At 36.7% G+C, this 14,159-nt stretch overlaps 2 protein-coding genes across 10 annotated transcripts in view; both read right to left on the reverse strand.

The window, feature by feature from the left end:
* LOC106619204 (RNA-binding protein 6) overlaps positions 1 to 14,159 on the reverse strand; it is a 425,212-nt gene that overhangs the window by 38,011 nt on the left and 373,042 nt on the right. For all 9 annotated transcript variants that reach the window (XR_011397026.1, XM_036360378.2, XM_036360376.2 and 6 more), the window contains 4 exons: positions 9,233 to 9,315; positions 9,006 to 9,090; positions 2,635 to 2,670; positions 1 to 21 (listed from right to left, as the gene is read on the reverse strand). The exon at positions 1 to 21 is cut by the window's left edge and continues 63 nt beyond it. Coding sequence is in view for 8 of the 9 variants with exons in the window: in XM_036360378.2 (XP_036216271.1) it covers positions 1 to 21; positions 2,635 to 2,670; positions 9,006 to 9,090; positions 9,233 to 9,315 (225 nt within the window). In the remaining variant the exon portion in view is untranslated. The remainder of the gene's footprint in view (positions 22 to 2,634; positions 2,671 to 9,005; positions 9,091 to 9,232; positions 9,316 to 14,159) is intronic.
* On the reverse strand, positions 2,642 to 8,994 carry LOC138857685 (antifreeze protein Maxi-like; the record flags this gene model as incomplete). Its single annotated transcript, XM_070111294.1, has 1 exon — positions 2,642 to 8,994. A coding segment is annotated over one exon (783 nt), but the record flags the coding sequence as incomplete, so codon positions are not given.

Raw genomic sequence — 14,159 nt, forward strand, 5'->3', positions numbered from 1 at the left:
CATAGGCGGCTGCCGGAAATCCTGTTAAAATGAAGAACAAAATAAATTATGCAACATTGTTTGAGCAAAGGCAAGCAAATATACGCTTATAAATGTACAAGTTGAAGTTGAAATAAAGAATAAACACGAGATTAAGTATTATTTTGAGTTGCATGACCGTGTGGAAAAGTAAAACAAGAAGCAATCAAAGTTTATGCAAGCAATTGAATTATCATCAAGATTTCCAGAAGCTCTCCCTTTCTAAGATATTTGTGGCTTTGTCGAGCACAAATTGCAATGAGTTGCGGTTGTTATGCACACATAAGCAGCTGCATTTACATATTCATAAGTATGTTTTTACATATTTGAGCTCGATTTGAAGAGAGTCTACGACACTGAAAAGAGCAACAACCAAGGCATGAACCAGAGTACATATGTATAACTACATTTTGCATGCTGATGATTTTGAGCGTTTTCTTCCGGTTTCCGTTTGCCGAAATGTGCCATTTGCATTACTTTGATTGTAAATAATTAACTGCATGGGAAATTACCAGTCCGGTTTTCATAAGGCTTCGCATACATAAGTTCAATATGTTAAATAAGGTCTACGGTTTAAGCATTCACTGACTCAAATGTGCGTGCCGTGCCATTTCGTAGATAACTGTATATATTTGTAAATGCAAAGCAAATTTAAGTCAAGAACCAACGGAAGACATTTTGGAAACTAATGTGCAGTTCCTCAACAACAGAAAGACATTTTGCTTTAATGCATGCAATATCGAGAATGGCTCCGGACATATTTATTAATTGTTTTCAAATATGCTTATTGAGACGTATGCGTCAGTAAATGCGGTACAATGGCTGCAATTAAAGTCCCATTACTTAGCCTTTTGAGTCGGTAGAAAATTTAATGCAAACGCTCGCTGAAGGCGGGCAAGTAAAGCTGATTTTGCAAAAACCGAAATTAATACATAAAAAATAGAGGAGTATAATCGACTGAATACTATTTAACAATTCGACTTCAAAGATTTAAGAGCAGAATTAATATTGCAATGGTTATAGACAGGGTCTATTTTGGGTAAGAACCAGTTCTATCCTCGGTGGGTAACCAAATGGCCTGAGCTTATGGAAAATGGTGGAAATAATTATTTTCGTAAGTCTTGCTAAAAGTCAGCATGACGATTATGAATGATTTTTAAAGTGACTTAGTTATTTAGGCGTTAAGAGTCTTATCAATATAGTAATATAATTTAAATTTGAAAATAGGAGGAATAGTTTGTAGTTATGACTGTTTAATTCGTATTTTAATAATTATCACGAGCTTTCCTCTCATTGGGAAAGGAATTTCTGAGTTAGTTAGATACAAACAAGTAAGGAAGGCTAAATTCGGGTGTAACCGAACATTTTATACTTTCACAATTCGCAAGGATCTAAACTAATCATATTGGGTACATCAGCAAGAGGTCAACCGGAGAATTGGTACTCTTTATATTAGGTCTATTGGATTTAGACCAATTTCATTCTTATTCAGCGCTAAACCACATTATTTTTAGGAAAAGTTGTCCACTCAATTTGTTTAAATTATCCGACATATTGGCCAACATAAATAGTGTAAAGCCTGGTGGAAAGTCGGCAATCCCTATATCGGGTATATTGAGGCTAGGGGCTGGACATATTGCACTAACATTTAGTGGTAGTTAAGTAAGGACATGTTTTCACGCAATTTGACGCATTTAACTCACACTCACCGACATGCGCACTCGTATGCGCTTTTATGTGTGCTTATTCAAAGTATACATTTCATATTCGGAATGAAGTCTGCTAGTTCGAAATTCTAATAATTTTGATCTGATTTTATCAGTTCTTGGCAATACTACATATCATTACCAAAGAAAGATGATCCTACAGTTTCATTAAGATACCTCATATTGAAATTAAGAGTCAACCGGAAGTTCGAAAATTATTTATATTAAGAACAAGGGGTCTAGTGGCAATTGACCCAATTTTACCCCTTTTTGGCACACGAACACACTATTATTAGGAAAGCATATCTCTATATTCTAATAATATATTTTACAGATTGATCGATTTTAGATGAAAAGTCAGTCATAGGTGCGATTAATAATAAAAAATAAGAAATTAATGTTATGCACGATTTTTAGTTGAAATTGGTGAAGATATGATATGAGGTATAGCATTTCACATAACCGTGCGTGGTACCCCGCCCATTGACCAATTTTGACTTCGGCTCCTCTGATCGTAGATGTAATGCTTCTGACGTATTTATTTAATGGGTTATCGTACTTTTAGTAGTTTAGAGTAGGATAACACATGAATTCTTACTAACTTATCGCTTGCACAGACGGACGAACGAATGGACAGACATTTTTATATATATAACTCTATATCTATCTCGATTAGCTTTAGATAATACAAACAACCGTTTGGTGAACAAAGCTATTATACTCTGTAGTAGAGTTATGTAGTAGAGTTTGCAAAATAATGGCTAGGTAATAATCGCATGTCAGATAAATATTATTGAGCTAATGGGAGCCCGAAATAGACTTGAGGACAGGCAGCGTAAATATATATTATTTAGAAGAAAAACAAACATGAAAAATTTTTAATTAAGCTTATTTTCAATTTCTTACTTACCGTCGGGTAATGTCCCCAGTCCCCACATGATGTTATCTGTTGTGAAGGGAGGAGATAGAAAAGAATACACGGTTCATATTAAAGACCACACTAATTTACAGGCTTAGAATTTAAACATGAAAAACTCTAGTAGTCCTTCAAGTTTGAGAATTTGTAAAAATATATATGTTTATAACGTTTATGTTGATTATATAAGTTACATTGATGCTAAGACTAAGAAAAAAGAAAATTTTCTTAAGAAATACAGACACTATAACTAGGATTTTTTTGAATAGTTATGATGAAAACGCGCTACTCCAAGTATATATATTATTAGCTAGATCTTATATTTGTTAATAATAAATATTTAGTTCTTATATAATTATTACACAATTGAGTTTTTGTGATTTTAAACAATTCCGATCAACATCTTGATTTATTTTAAACGTAATACAAAATTGCGAATCAAAATATATTCCATTAAAAAGCCGAAAATTCCAATCAGAAGTATGCACGGAAATAGTTGTATTTGAAAATGAATTTTTATATCTCTTTTGTAGAGAAACCCGCCGCTAATGAGGCAATGTGATAACATTTGCTTTAAGGATTGATTATTCCAATTTTGGTATAAATGTATTAATACTCGGAATTAGTTACCGTTGTGGAAACACAAATACAAAACGGGTTTATTGCGACACGGCGTATCCGAGACACCTTTGTTACGAATTTGTTAATTGTGAGAAGAAATAATCCATTATTATATTTATATTCAAGGAGAAGAAAGAACTTATTCGGCCTATGTTGTCGGACCGAGTGTCTAAAATGATTAAGCCTTTGAGATCAATGTGTGAATAAATACTCTTGAAATTTTGAAAGTCAGAATATTCGCTTTTCCTTCAATTATACAATACATAACTATTTTCATTACAGGTCCTCGAGAACAGGGTTGCGAATTTTTTGGTTAAAAAATTTTGGCTCTAAAATTAGATTTTCATTTTTTAAATCCAATGTGGGGAGAAAAAAGTAAATTTTAACTTTTAATCCCGATTAAAAATCTAATTTTTGTATCCAAGATGTTTGGGATTAAAAATTGAAAGTTCAAATTTTTTTATATTTAAATGAGGAACGCAAACGCGAAAAAATGTTAATTCTAAATCAAGTTTTTTTTTAATTCTTACTTATATGCTTGGGATTAAAATTTCCATTTTTTATTTTTCAATCCGGTAGTTGGAAATAATTTTTTTTTACTTTTCAATCCAGTATGTGGGAAAAATAAAAATAAAATAAAAAAAATTTAATTCAAGTGTTAAATCAATTATTATTTTAATACATTATTTGCAACCCTGCTCGGGAGTGCTTTATAAGATCAATAATAAAAGTCTGTTAGACTCACTTAAATATAATTAAGAATGTTAGTGTTAGTGAACAAAGTGTTAATCTGTAGGCTATGGTAATTTAATGTAAAATTAAGGCTATGTTTACATTTAAATACATACGATCGGACAAGTACGAGTTCTAACTATAGCGTAAACAGTAATATTTAGTTAATTGATCGTACATCTAGATTTCTTTAGTATTGCAAAAGCAAATGTCATCAGCGCTGAAGTAATGATACTTTTCATACAAACATTTTTCTATTTACTGCGGTAATTTCGAAAGGAAACTAAATTCTGGCAAATTATGTAACGTTTTTCGGTAAACCCAAAATCAGCGCGTATCACATTTGCGATGGCACTACTTTCTGCATTAAGACTACATCGTGAAACTAAATTAATAATTGTCTATTATAATTGTTGACTTAAAACTATGCCAGCTACGGCTCCATTGAGTTGTTCGTATCGCCAATCGCTCGTTGGCTTCGACGCAGTTACCGCTACACGTTCTCGAGGTTCGTGCCTAGTGCACGCCCAACGACTGAGTTGTAATTAAATTCTAAAAGACGGTATAAAATTGTATTTAAATTTAAAAGGTTAAGAAAAATTATGTTAGTGGCTAAGTATGTTGCTAAACACGGAATTACACATTGATTATAATACTGTTACGACTCTTCTATGAAGTAATACATTTTTCTTTCGCATATCTAATTAAATATTTTGTAAATATTCATTAATGATTGGAGAGTTACAGAGACGTGAGTGTTTTACAGTTTACGCTAAATGTTGTTTTCACTAAACACACACACATACACACGCACACAACGAAGCAAAAGTGTGGCTATTTGATGCTCAATACGTGTCGCACATGCATTGGCGCTGCAAAGAGAGCCGCCGAAGTACGATGTCACGTATACGCCCCGTAACCAGCACGTTGTTCGCTTGCGTGGCTGTCGCTAAAAAGAACACACTACTAATTGTTACTTTGATAAAAGAACTAAAAATTTAAAGTAACGGAAAAGCTAAATGCATTTTATGATTAAGTAAAAAATGAAATATATGGCAAACATATATGCTTGATATATAAAAAACACACTAAGTGAAGCTACAAACTATGAAGCAAAAACCGAAACGGGACTGGGAGAAAACGAATAAGAAATTGTAAAATAAAACGCCAGTTAAGTCTCATACTACATGTGAATGTTAAGCGACTAGTGCTTTGGACAATTTCTGTACGTAGATAGTGACTGGTCATTTAACTCTTCATGGCGAGCACGTGCCCTTGCTGCTGGCTGCTTTCTCGCACCAACGCCACTGCTGGAGTGCTCGTGAATAACCGGGCCTTCGTTGTTGTGCACCACTTAATTCGCGACCACGGTGCTACGTGTCCTAAGCAATGCCCACACACGTGCTGTTGAGCATTTCCGCTACTGCCTTCACTTATTTTTAAGTTATCATTTGTCGACACGGCTCTTTTAAATTATATAAAGCAATTACAATTTAATTTGGCAAACAAAGTTAAGTGGATAAATGCATGGCATGTTCGCATTCGTTCGTGGTCGATAATTCAACGGAGCTGCTAATGAGACATAACTGCTTTCTTGGCCTGCCGATATAATCATCTTCCAATACAAGCGGGTTTTTTTGATCAGATCACCTTATTACAACTATTTATAAGCACTTACGAAACACGAAAGTATATAAAATAATTGACGCATTTTATAAATGCGCCTTACAAACTACGTCTTGGCATATTTTAGACTTTAACAATATTGGCCCAACTAGTTACAGGATTACATTGAAATTTTTTATATAAATGCTAAACAAAACTAATAATATGCTTCAAAATTTAAATAATTTCTGAGTTGTTATCTATGTGAAAACATACCTAGAACGCATCACTTTCCGTCTACGTATTTGGTTGTGAATTGCTTAAAGATATTTTATTTATAAATTAGGTTGTGTGGCTTTCACGGCTTGCTATGTAAGCCTTTGATATTATTAATCGTAATTTTGACTCGATTTTGCTTACTAAGTACTTATGTTGAATCAATTAAAATTTCTTGGTAGCGACTGAGTTTGGCTACAACTCTACAATTTAAATATGCAATTACCTCTACTCCGTGGTAATTAATTATTATAACTTAATTAAGTTTGCGAACTTTCATTCAAGTTGGCTACTAAACCCCTAATGCATGAATAGTACAAAAATTGGACAATACAAATTTAGCAGTTTCTAGCTACATACTTTTTGTATGTGTGTGTGATTAATAAATCTAGGCCTAACAGTAACATTAGAACTGTTATGTAATTTTAGTATACGTTTACGGGAAAACATTTATGTTCACTTATTTGAAATATCGACTATTTTTTATTATTTTTATTACAATAATCTATAGCTTCTGTTGTTGTGTTCATTGCTAAGCTAATTTGAGCTCAACCGTGTTCGGGTAAAACTTTAGGAGAGCTAACTGTTTTATCAATTTGCTGTACAAGCTCAAATAAGCGATAAACTGCATTTTGCTATGGCCCGGGGTCGATTAGTTTGATACTGGTTGGCAACGCGATATACTTAAAAAGTGATTCGCATCACTATTGCTTTGAATTTCGATCGGCAAAAATTTGGACACCACCTTTGGGGTAATGAGGTGAAGGAAAAAAAAGTGGCGAACAACGAGCACTTTTATTAAAACCAAGTTTTTTTTAATGAGGTATTTGCATACTTTTTTGTACGAATTCAATACGATAAATTTATTGTTGCTTTTCCAAGTAATTCTTTAGACAGGAGAGCAGTTCGATGCCGACTGGTATACAAATTACATCTGAAAGCAACAAAACATTTTAATTGTAATTGTACTTGAGAACTTGAACAGCGGAAAGATGTAAGCATTTCCTTTATTGATTTCATTTTGTATGCGATTTCATCTTGATACATCGGAATGTAAGCAGTTTGGCACTTCCAACAAAAGCCAGAGATGACATTTCCATTTCCTAAGCCTAATAGTTGTATTAATGAGTAATAAAAACGTTGGACGCACATGTACATATATGAGTTCAAAATTGTAAAATATTTAAGATTATAATTTATCTAATATGTTTGCTTGTTTCGTTAGAGAAATTTCCGATAAGTACGAATATTGGCTATATTATATAACTAGTCATTTCATATGTAGTACAGAAGAGCAAGTCTTATTACTAATAATAATGCAGCGCTAGAGCTGCAAATCGATTTCGCGTTTAACCTAAGAATATTACAAGTACATTTTGGCTAAATGCTAGCGAATATTTATTTAAAAATATATATTTATATATATACTTAGTTGTGCCTGTGTGGGTGTATGCATAATCACTCTCTAAAGTTGTAGCTGAAAGTTATGCATGTGTATGTTATTGTGTATGTGTATTCCGATTATTTAATTGTATGAGTTGCACAAAGAGAGCGCCATTGTCATATTATTAGGTACCCATCGGTGCATTATTGAGGGAAATTTCCTGCAGTATCAATCATCGAACTAGTCAGAAATTTTAACACAGCCTTTAGTGCAGCCTAAAATCCAGGTCTGCAGACAAGTTATAGAAGAGGTTATTGCATATGACATGTAGATTATGCCATAATTGAACTATAATAGTTTGTGCATATTTTGAACTGGTATGGGACTCTGACAGAAATCTGGCATTTGCCATCTCATACGGTACCAGTTGATTAGCTAGTTGCACATGAGGTTCATGTTAAAATAGTTTATACCTAATTGATTTTACTGCAGAATATCTTTACTTCAATATATAACATATGAATGTGTGCGCATATACATACATGTATATAGATGCACATATATTTATATATTACACATATGTATGCGCACTCATTTGTGAATTCTTTTGACATGTTGTGAGTTGTCAAATTGACAGGTCGTTTCCGTGTTATGCAACTTTACTGCGCATTATTGCAACAAGGCCAAAAAATAATTTAATACCGTTAATTGTATTCAATTAATACAAAGTGTAAAATGTCATTCACTTGGGAAATTTCACAATTTAATGGAATGTTGCGCCCCGCCATATGTGTCGTCTGTATGTATTTCTCGCGCCCAACAACTATTCAACCGCGAAAAGGCGCCTGCTATTGAAACACAAACATAGCACCGTTAAAGCGAGTGCGTGTAGTTACACCTCGAGCAATTCTTTACTGTGGCCGCGGCAGCTGGGTTATGACTGCCGTTGGTGGTCAGATGCCGAGCGTATTGGCGCCCGGCAGCTGATAAAGTGTGGCTGTGGTTGGCATTTCCAGGCCTTGCACTGAGAGTAAATCGCTTAATGGATAGCCGAGGGAGGCGGCTGCAGTCGCCGCTGGCGTTGGACGTACTTGTGTTGCTGTTGGCGGGGCCAAATGACCCACCGCAGCTGGAGCGCGTAGGCCGCCGACTGCGGCAGCTGCCAGCAGGCGTTTATAGCCAACAATGGCGGCAGCATCGTACAATGAAGCTGCCTGTGGGTTGGTTGCCGCCGCTGCAGCGGCGTACTGCAGTAATGAGGGTGCAGCCGCCGATTGTTGAACAGTTGCTGGGTTAGCCGAGAGTGGTATTAGAGTGTGTGTAGCGCCGGCGGTGGCTGCTGCAACCGCATTGGCTAACGTTTGTTGTTGCTGTGCAGCGGCTGCCGCCACCACAGCAGCTTGCTGTTGTTGCTGTTGGTGTTGTTGTTGTTGCTGCTGCTGGTGGTGGTGATTGGCAGCGGCTGCAGCAGCGGCCGCAGCAGCCGCCGAAAAGTGTGTCGGTATGGAATATGGTGTGTAGCGTAACGAGGTGGATGCTGGGGGCGCACCAGCGCCAGCGCCCACGCTTGAGCCGCCGAAAATGCCGGCATGCGGATGTGCCGGATGGTGATGATGATGGTGGTGGTGGTGAGCGCCTGAGCTGGTGGCAGCCGCAGCGCCGGCAATATTGTGGTGTGTCGCAGTGGCAAATGTACTACTGATTAGACCGCCACCGTTGGCATTACCGCCCCAAACTACCAACTCACCGTATGCAGAGCGACCTGCAGCGCGCGTCTTGGCCAAGTTGGCCGGCAGCATGACTTCTTTTGGTTGCGCCTTCTTGCATTCGACCTAAAAATAACCAAATAAGCAACATCAGAATTTTTTCATGAAAGTTTGGTCAAATTTGGTGGTTCTATCAAAGAAAAGAGCGGGCCATCTTGATAGTACCAAGATGGCCGAAACAAGTTAATGAAAATATGTGAGCACTCACCATTTTGTTGTTGATCTCATGGAAATGAATTTCACAAACTTTATCTACCACATCCTCACTCTGAAATGTAACGAAGCCAAAACCTGAAAGAGAAACGGAAAGTGCACAAATTAATAAATTAAATTACTAAATATTAAGACTACAAAGTTGTCGACAGTGCAAAAATAGCAGTTCGGCATTAAGTATGAAGAGGAATCAAAGATATACAACTCGCATCTGTGAATTGAAAGCTATCGTGGAAGCAGCTGCAAAGCATTCCTTCAGCCCGACAACGCCCAACTGTTGAAGCCTTCTGCTTCTTGGTTGCATGGTCGTTGGGAATTCACAATTCGACCAAAGTCGGTCGGCCGGAGCTTTTGTGGGCTGTGGTTTGTAAAATGTTGAGTTATCGCTAACGTCTTCTGTGGGCAGTGAAGAGGATCTCAGGGCCAAGCCGAAAGTTTTCCCCTGCTTCAAGGCTCCATTTGCGTCTTTTTCATTGAATCAACAGCAAACCACAATCGCAGCAACTGAGCCATTAACTCTTGCACTTATGAATTCATCATGACGAAACGAGCAAATTCAGTGATTCTACCGGCCAGAAAAATTGAGCCGGAAACTTCAGTCGGAAGTGGCGAACATTGAAGTGAGTCTGCCTGGTTTATAAGCATGTATAGGTGTACGAATATTTATATGGAAAGACGCCGTAACAATTTATATATACAATTTTCATGTGCGAATAGTGCTCAAATAGAAACTATGTTTAGAGCTTCAGATGGTCAATTCGGTATTATCGATGACTATATTGAGTTTGTTATTAAAATTCGTGGGTTCGTGAGACAAACTTCGGGTTCTGTGAAAACCAAATAGGTATTGAAGAGTTTCCATAGGAAAGGCTTTCATTGTTATTGCTTAGGGGCGATCTTCTAGCCTTTATTATTTAAGTTTTCGAATTAAATTAAATCAAATGAGATATATGTTATATAAACTCAAACAAAGGGGCTAAATTTAGTATATCGGGAATATAAGGAAAAACTCAACCCGAGAATCGGATATCACTATATTAGTGATATGCTCCAAAGACCAAGATCCATACAGATTTCATTCATATTCATCTCTGATTAATATTAGCTTTAAAAAACATAACCACTTAACTTCATGCAGCCGGATATTAATTCCTTGTGGACTTGAAAAGTTATGATTCGATTTCGACCTAACGTCTATGTATAAAATCAATGAATAATCGCTTACTGCATTTTATCAATGCAGAATATATTTTTGTATGCATGCGTATTGCAATATAAGTGCATATAATTTTATGTTTGTTTTTGTCTATATTTGAACAGTCTAGGATACCTCAAGAGCACTACTTTTGGAAAGTTTTATTCTGATATCTTCACTGGAGCTCGATTTTTATATTATAAAGTGAAATAATCATATGGAATTTAAACTCCGCGAGGGGTTTTCTCGATTGTCACACTGTAATGTAAGGGTGCCAGGATAAAGTTAAGCGTAAAATTTTGAATGAAATTATTCGCGTAGTCCCTGAGACATAGGATTTCCTCTAAAAATGGTTGGTGCTATGCCAATAGTCCAATTTTTACAATGATTTCAATATAAACCCTCTGTGGCATCATCATTTAATGCTTCGGACATGTTTATTTAGTGGGTTAATATTCAGTAATTTCCATTGTAATAACTGTCAAATAAATAAAGGGCGTGACTATCATCCCATTTCATTTATTTTCACACTCTATGCAGAGGTTCTAGAAGGACTTGTATTCCACGAGTTTGATTAATATAGCTTCAGTACTTTGTGAGATATCACATTAAACTTATTAGACAATGAGACAACGTCCACTTTTATAAAATTTAAACCGCAGATGCCCGCACTACTTCAAAGCCCGGCGCTAAATTACAGGTTTGCAGCTAATACTTTGGTTTATTTGTAGTATTTTAAAGGGTTTTGGTTACCGCCGTTTTTTGGTCGTGAAATTATAAAAACATTAAAGATGTAATTTGATATGCAACTTTTTATTCTAAATCTAAATTTTTGAGAAGTGAAGAAGTTTGGTTTAAGTTTTGCTCGCCTTCTCTGGTTGCATTTCCCACAAAGGCAATTGTAGTTATAAATTATCGGTTTATTGATTGCATTTATGTTTTTAGAAATTTGCAATTGCAAACAAAGCTTTGCCATTTATAATTAAGCCCGCATGCAGGTGTGATTCTTCCCGTGCGTGTAATTAACTAAGAATTTGCTTTTTATTTGCACAGACCACCCATTGTGCCTTCTTTGATTTATCACCGTTACCAAGTTTGGACACGTTTAAGTGGCGGCGGCGGGAGTTGGGCGAGGTAAAACAGTTAGGTAAGATTACTCTTTAGAGTGTCGTTCAAAGTTTTCTTCATTGATGTATACGTGTATACATAAAGAAAATCTTTTTATCCTTCGTCATTTCTGTAATTTAATTTCCAAGAAAACGGTATTTTTAATTTCAGCACTGTTTGTGGTTTTGATGTAAATAACGCAATAAGTAAAATTAATATCGCAATATAATGCTGTACTAAGGCTTTGCTAGCAGCGCAGATTAAGTGCCACCGTAGCAGCGTGGCGTCCACAAACCTGGTCGACAGACTAGTAAAAAGTAAGTTTGATATTGCCATAATCCAGGAACCCAGCATCTTTGCCTACAAATGTTTTATGCCAACGGCAGGGCCAGGCAAAGGACCGGCATACTATGCAAAAACAATACCACTTCTTTTTCTTAGCAGAAAGGTCGACACTTGGTGGCACTGTAGTTGCCCTGACTCCCCATCTCCGCCCCCCCACGAGTACGTCAAAGGAAAATCGAGTAATACCGCCCTACATGAGGTAGTTAAGACAATCGAAAGTTCCTTAGAAAAACGAGAATTCACTCTAGCGACATAGCCGCTAGCACGGCTGCACTGATATCGGCTATCGCTTCTTTAAAAAGGGCCCATCAGATCTCCGCCAACTGGGCGGAGTGTCAAGGACTAACTGTTAATTGGTAGATAACAAATATCTGTCTTTTCACAAGAAGAACGAAACCCTCACAATTCAATCTTCCATCTTTAAAGGGTAGGACTATTGTACTCTCTAGCTCTGCCAAATATCTCGGAGTTATCGTAGATCAAGAACTAAAGGGGAGAGAACACATTGAGAGCAGGGATTCCAAATCACTTTGAATCTGGAGCTTCTACCGAAGAGCCATTGCTTAAATATGGGGTTTGTGACCCCACTTACTTATGGCTCTACTTATACAAGTGTTATCTGCCCAATGAACAGGTGCAACGGGTATACTTACTGAGGATTATGGGCGTAATGAACACTACCTCAACAAAGGCTCTGAAGGTTGTAGCCTCATTTCTATGCGTATTGGCCGGATGTCGGCTCATGATTTTAGGTAATTGAAGCTATTCCAGGCGTCATTGTGGGCATGGTATTATACTCGATCTTGCTAATGAATTCGTGTTGAGCTGGCATTGGGATCGAGTAAAGGTGACCCACGAGAAACTAGTAGTAATCCATACACAGAAGACAGTTACAAACTTAATTACTACAATTCAGTCTTTCAGGCTTTCTTTGTGGATATAACATAAGGCACCAAGTAGGCTTCTGCTCTAACCAGCATCCATAAACATTCTAGAAAAGAAGGAAATGAAAAAGCAGACGAGCTGGAACGCTCGGAGGCAGCCGGTGACACAACTCAGCTCAACTGCGCCAAGCCATTCAGCTCCGGCTAGGGTTGTTTGTAGCAATGAACTTTAGAGGAACAACTCAGGTCTTGGAACACAAGCAACACAGGGCATACCACAAAGTTAGTTTAGGGTAGTGTTGATTGTGGATAGATAAAAGAGCTCCTACTTCTAGGCAAAAGGTAGCTTAGTAACATTGAAATGGTCATCACAAGCCACCTACCCTTAAGATCTCAACGTTAAGATATGGAAAAATGCATTCGGTAAAATGTAGAGCATGCGCGGAGGATTATGCGATGATGGGACATATTCCACGGCATCCCATACTCCAACGTAAGAGACATTGGGCAGTTAGGGTGGAAAGGAATCAATCAGATTTTTTATCAAATCCACTGAGTTGTAATAAAAGTTGTATATAGTCGGCATGTGCGGCCCATATTCCATGCATGCCATGTTTGCCTGCTTGTTGAGCAAATTAGGGATTGACTTCATCGAGAATCAGCTATTGTTATAATATGTTTATTTTTTACAGGTTTATCGTGAAATAGGATGCTAGATCGACTAACAGACCAAGGCAGTCTTTCAATATATTTGATGAAACCTAAGTAGACTTTAATAATTTCAAACCTGCTTGGCTATCTGTATATAAAAATATTTCTTGTTGTGAGCACACTCTTTGTCAAAACAAGAAGGTTTTTTTTTTAATTTCGTGATCTCCTCTTGGTCTGCAGTGGTCTGGTAGACGGAAAGCGATTTTTTGTATCTAATTTTTCTAAAAAGAACCCACCTCCCACTCGATTATCTGGTTTGAACACATCCTTATACATGCCTATCCCTGTGTCCCTGTCAACCTCACCCTTTCCCCACTATCCCCTGGAAGGGAAGGCAATATTGGAGACCGAATTTAAGTTCAATTCAAAGAGCCTATAAACGCAAAAATACATTATATGAACTGTTATTTCTCTCTAGGTAATGTAAGGATTTCTTCGAAGAATTGGAGAGATATAAAAACTACCTCTATTGTTTTACACTCTGAACCTTTTTCATCTTGAATGACTTCATTCATACACTCTATAGCTTGGAAATGCCATATATTAATTTTTGGTCGCATGTGCAATATTTGTAAGATATTGTTTTGACGATTTAACTGATGGTACTCTAGTGAAAAAGGTAAGTGGAGACTGTATTTTATTTAAAAAAAATTACTGAACTGAAAAAGCTATTCTTTTAG

The sequence above is a fragment of the Bactrocera oleae genome, chromosome 6 (genome assembly GCF_042242935.1).
Source record: "Bactrocera oleae isolate idBacOlea1 chromosome 6, idBacOlea1, whole genome shotgun sequence".
NCBI classification, from domain to species: Eukaryota; Metazoa; Arthropoda; class Insecta; order Diptera; family Tephritidae; genus Bactrocera; species Bactrocera oleae.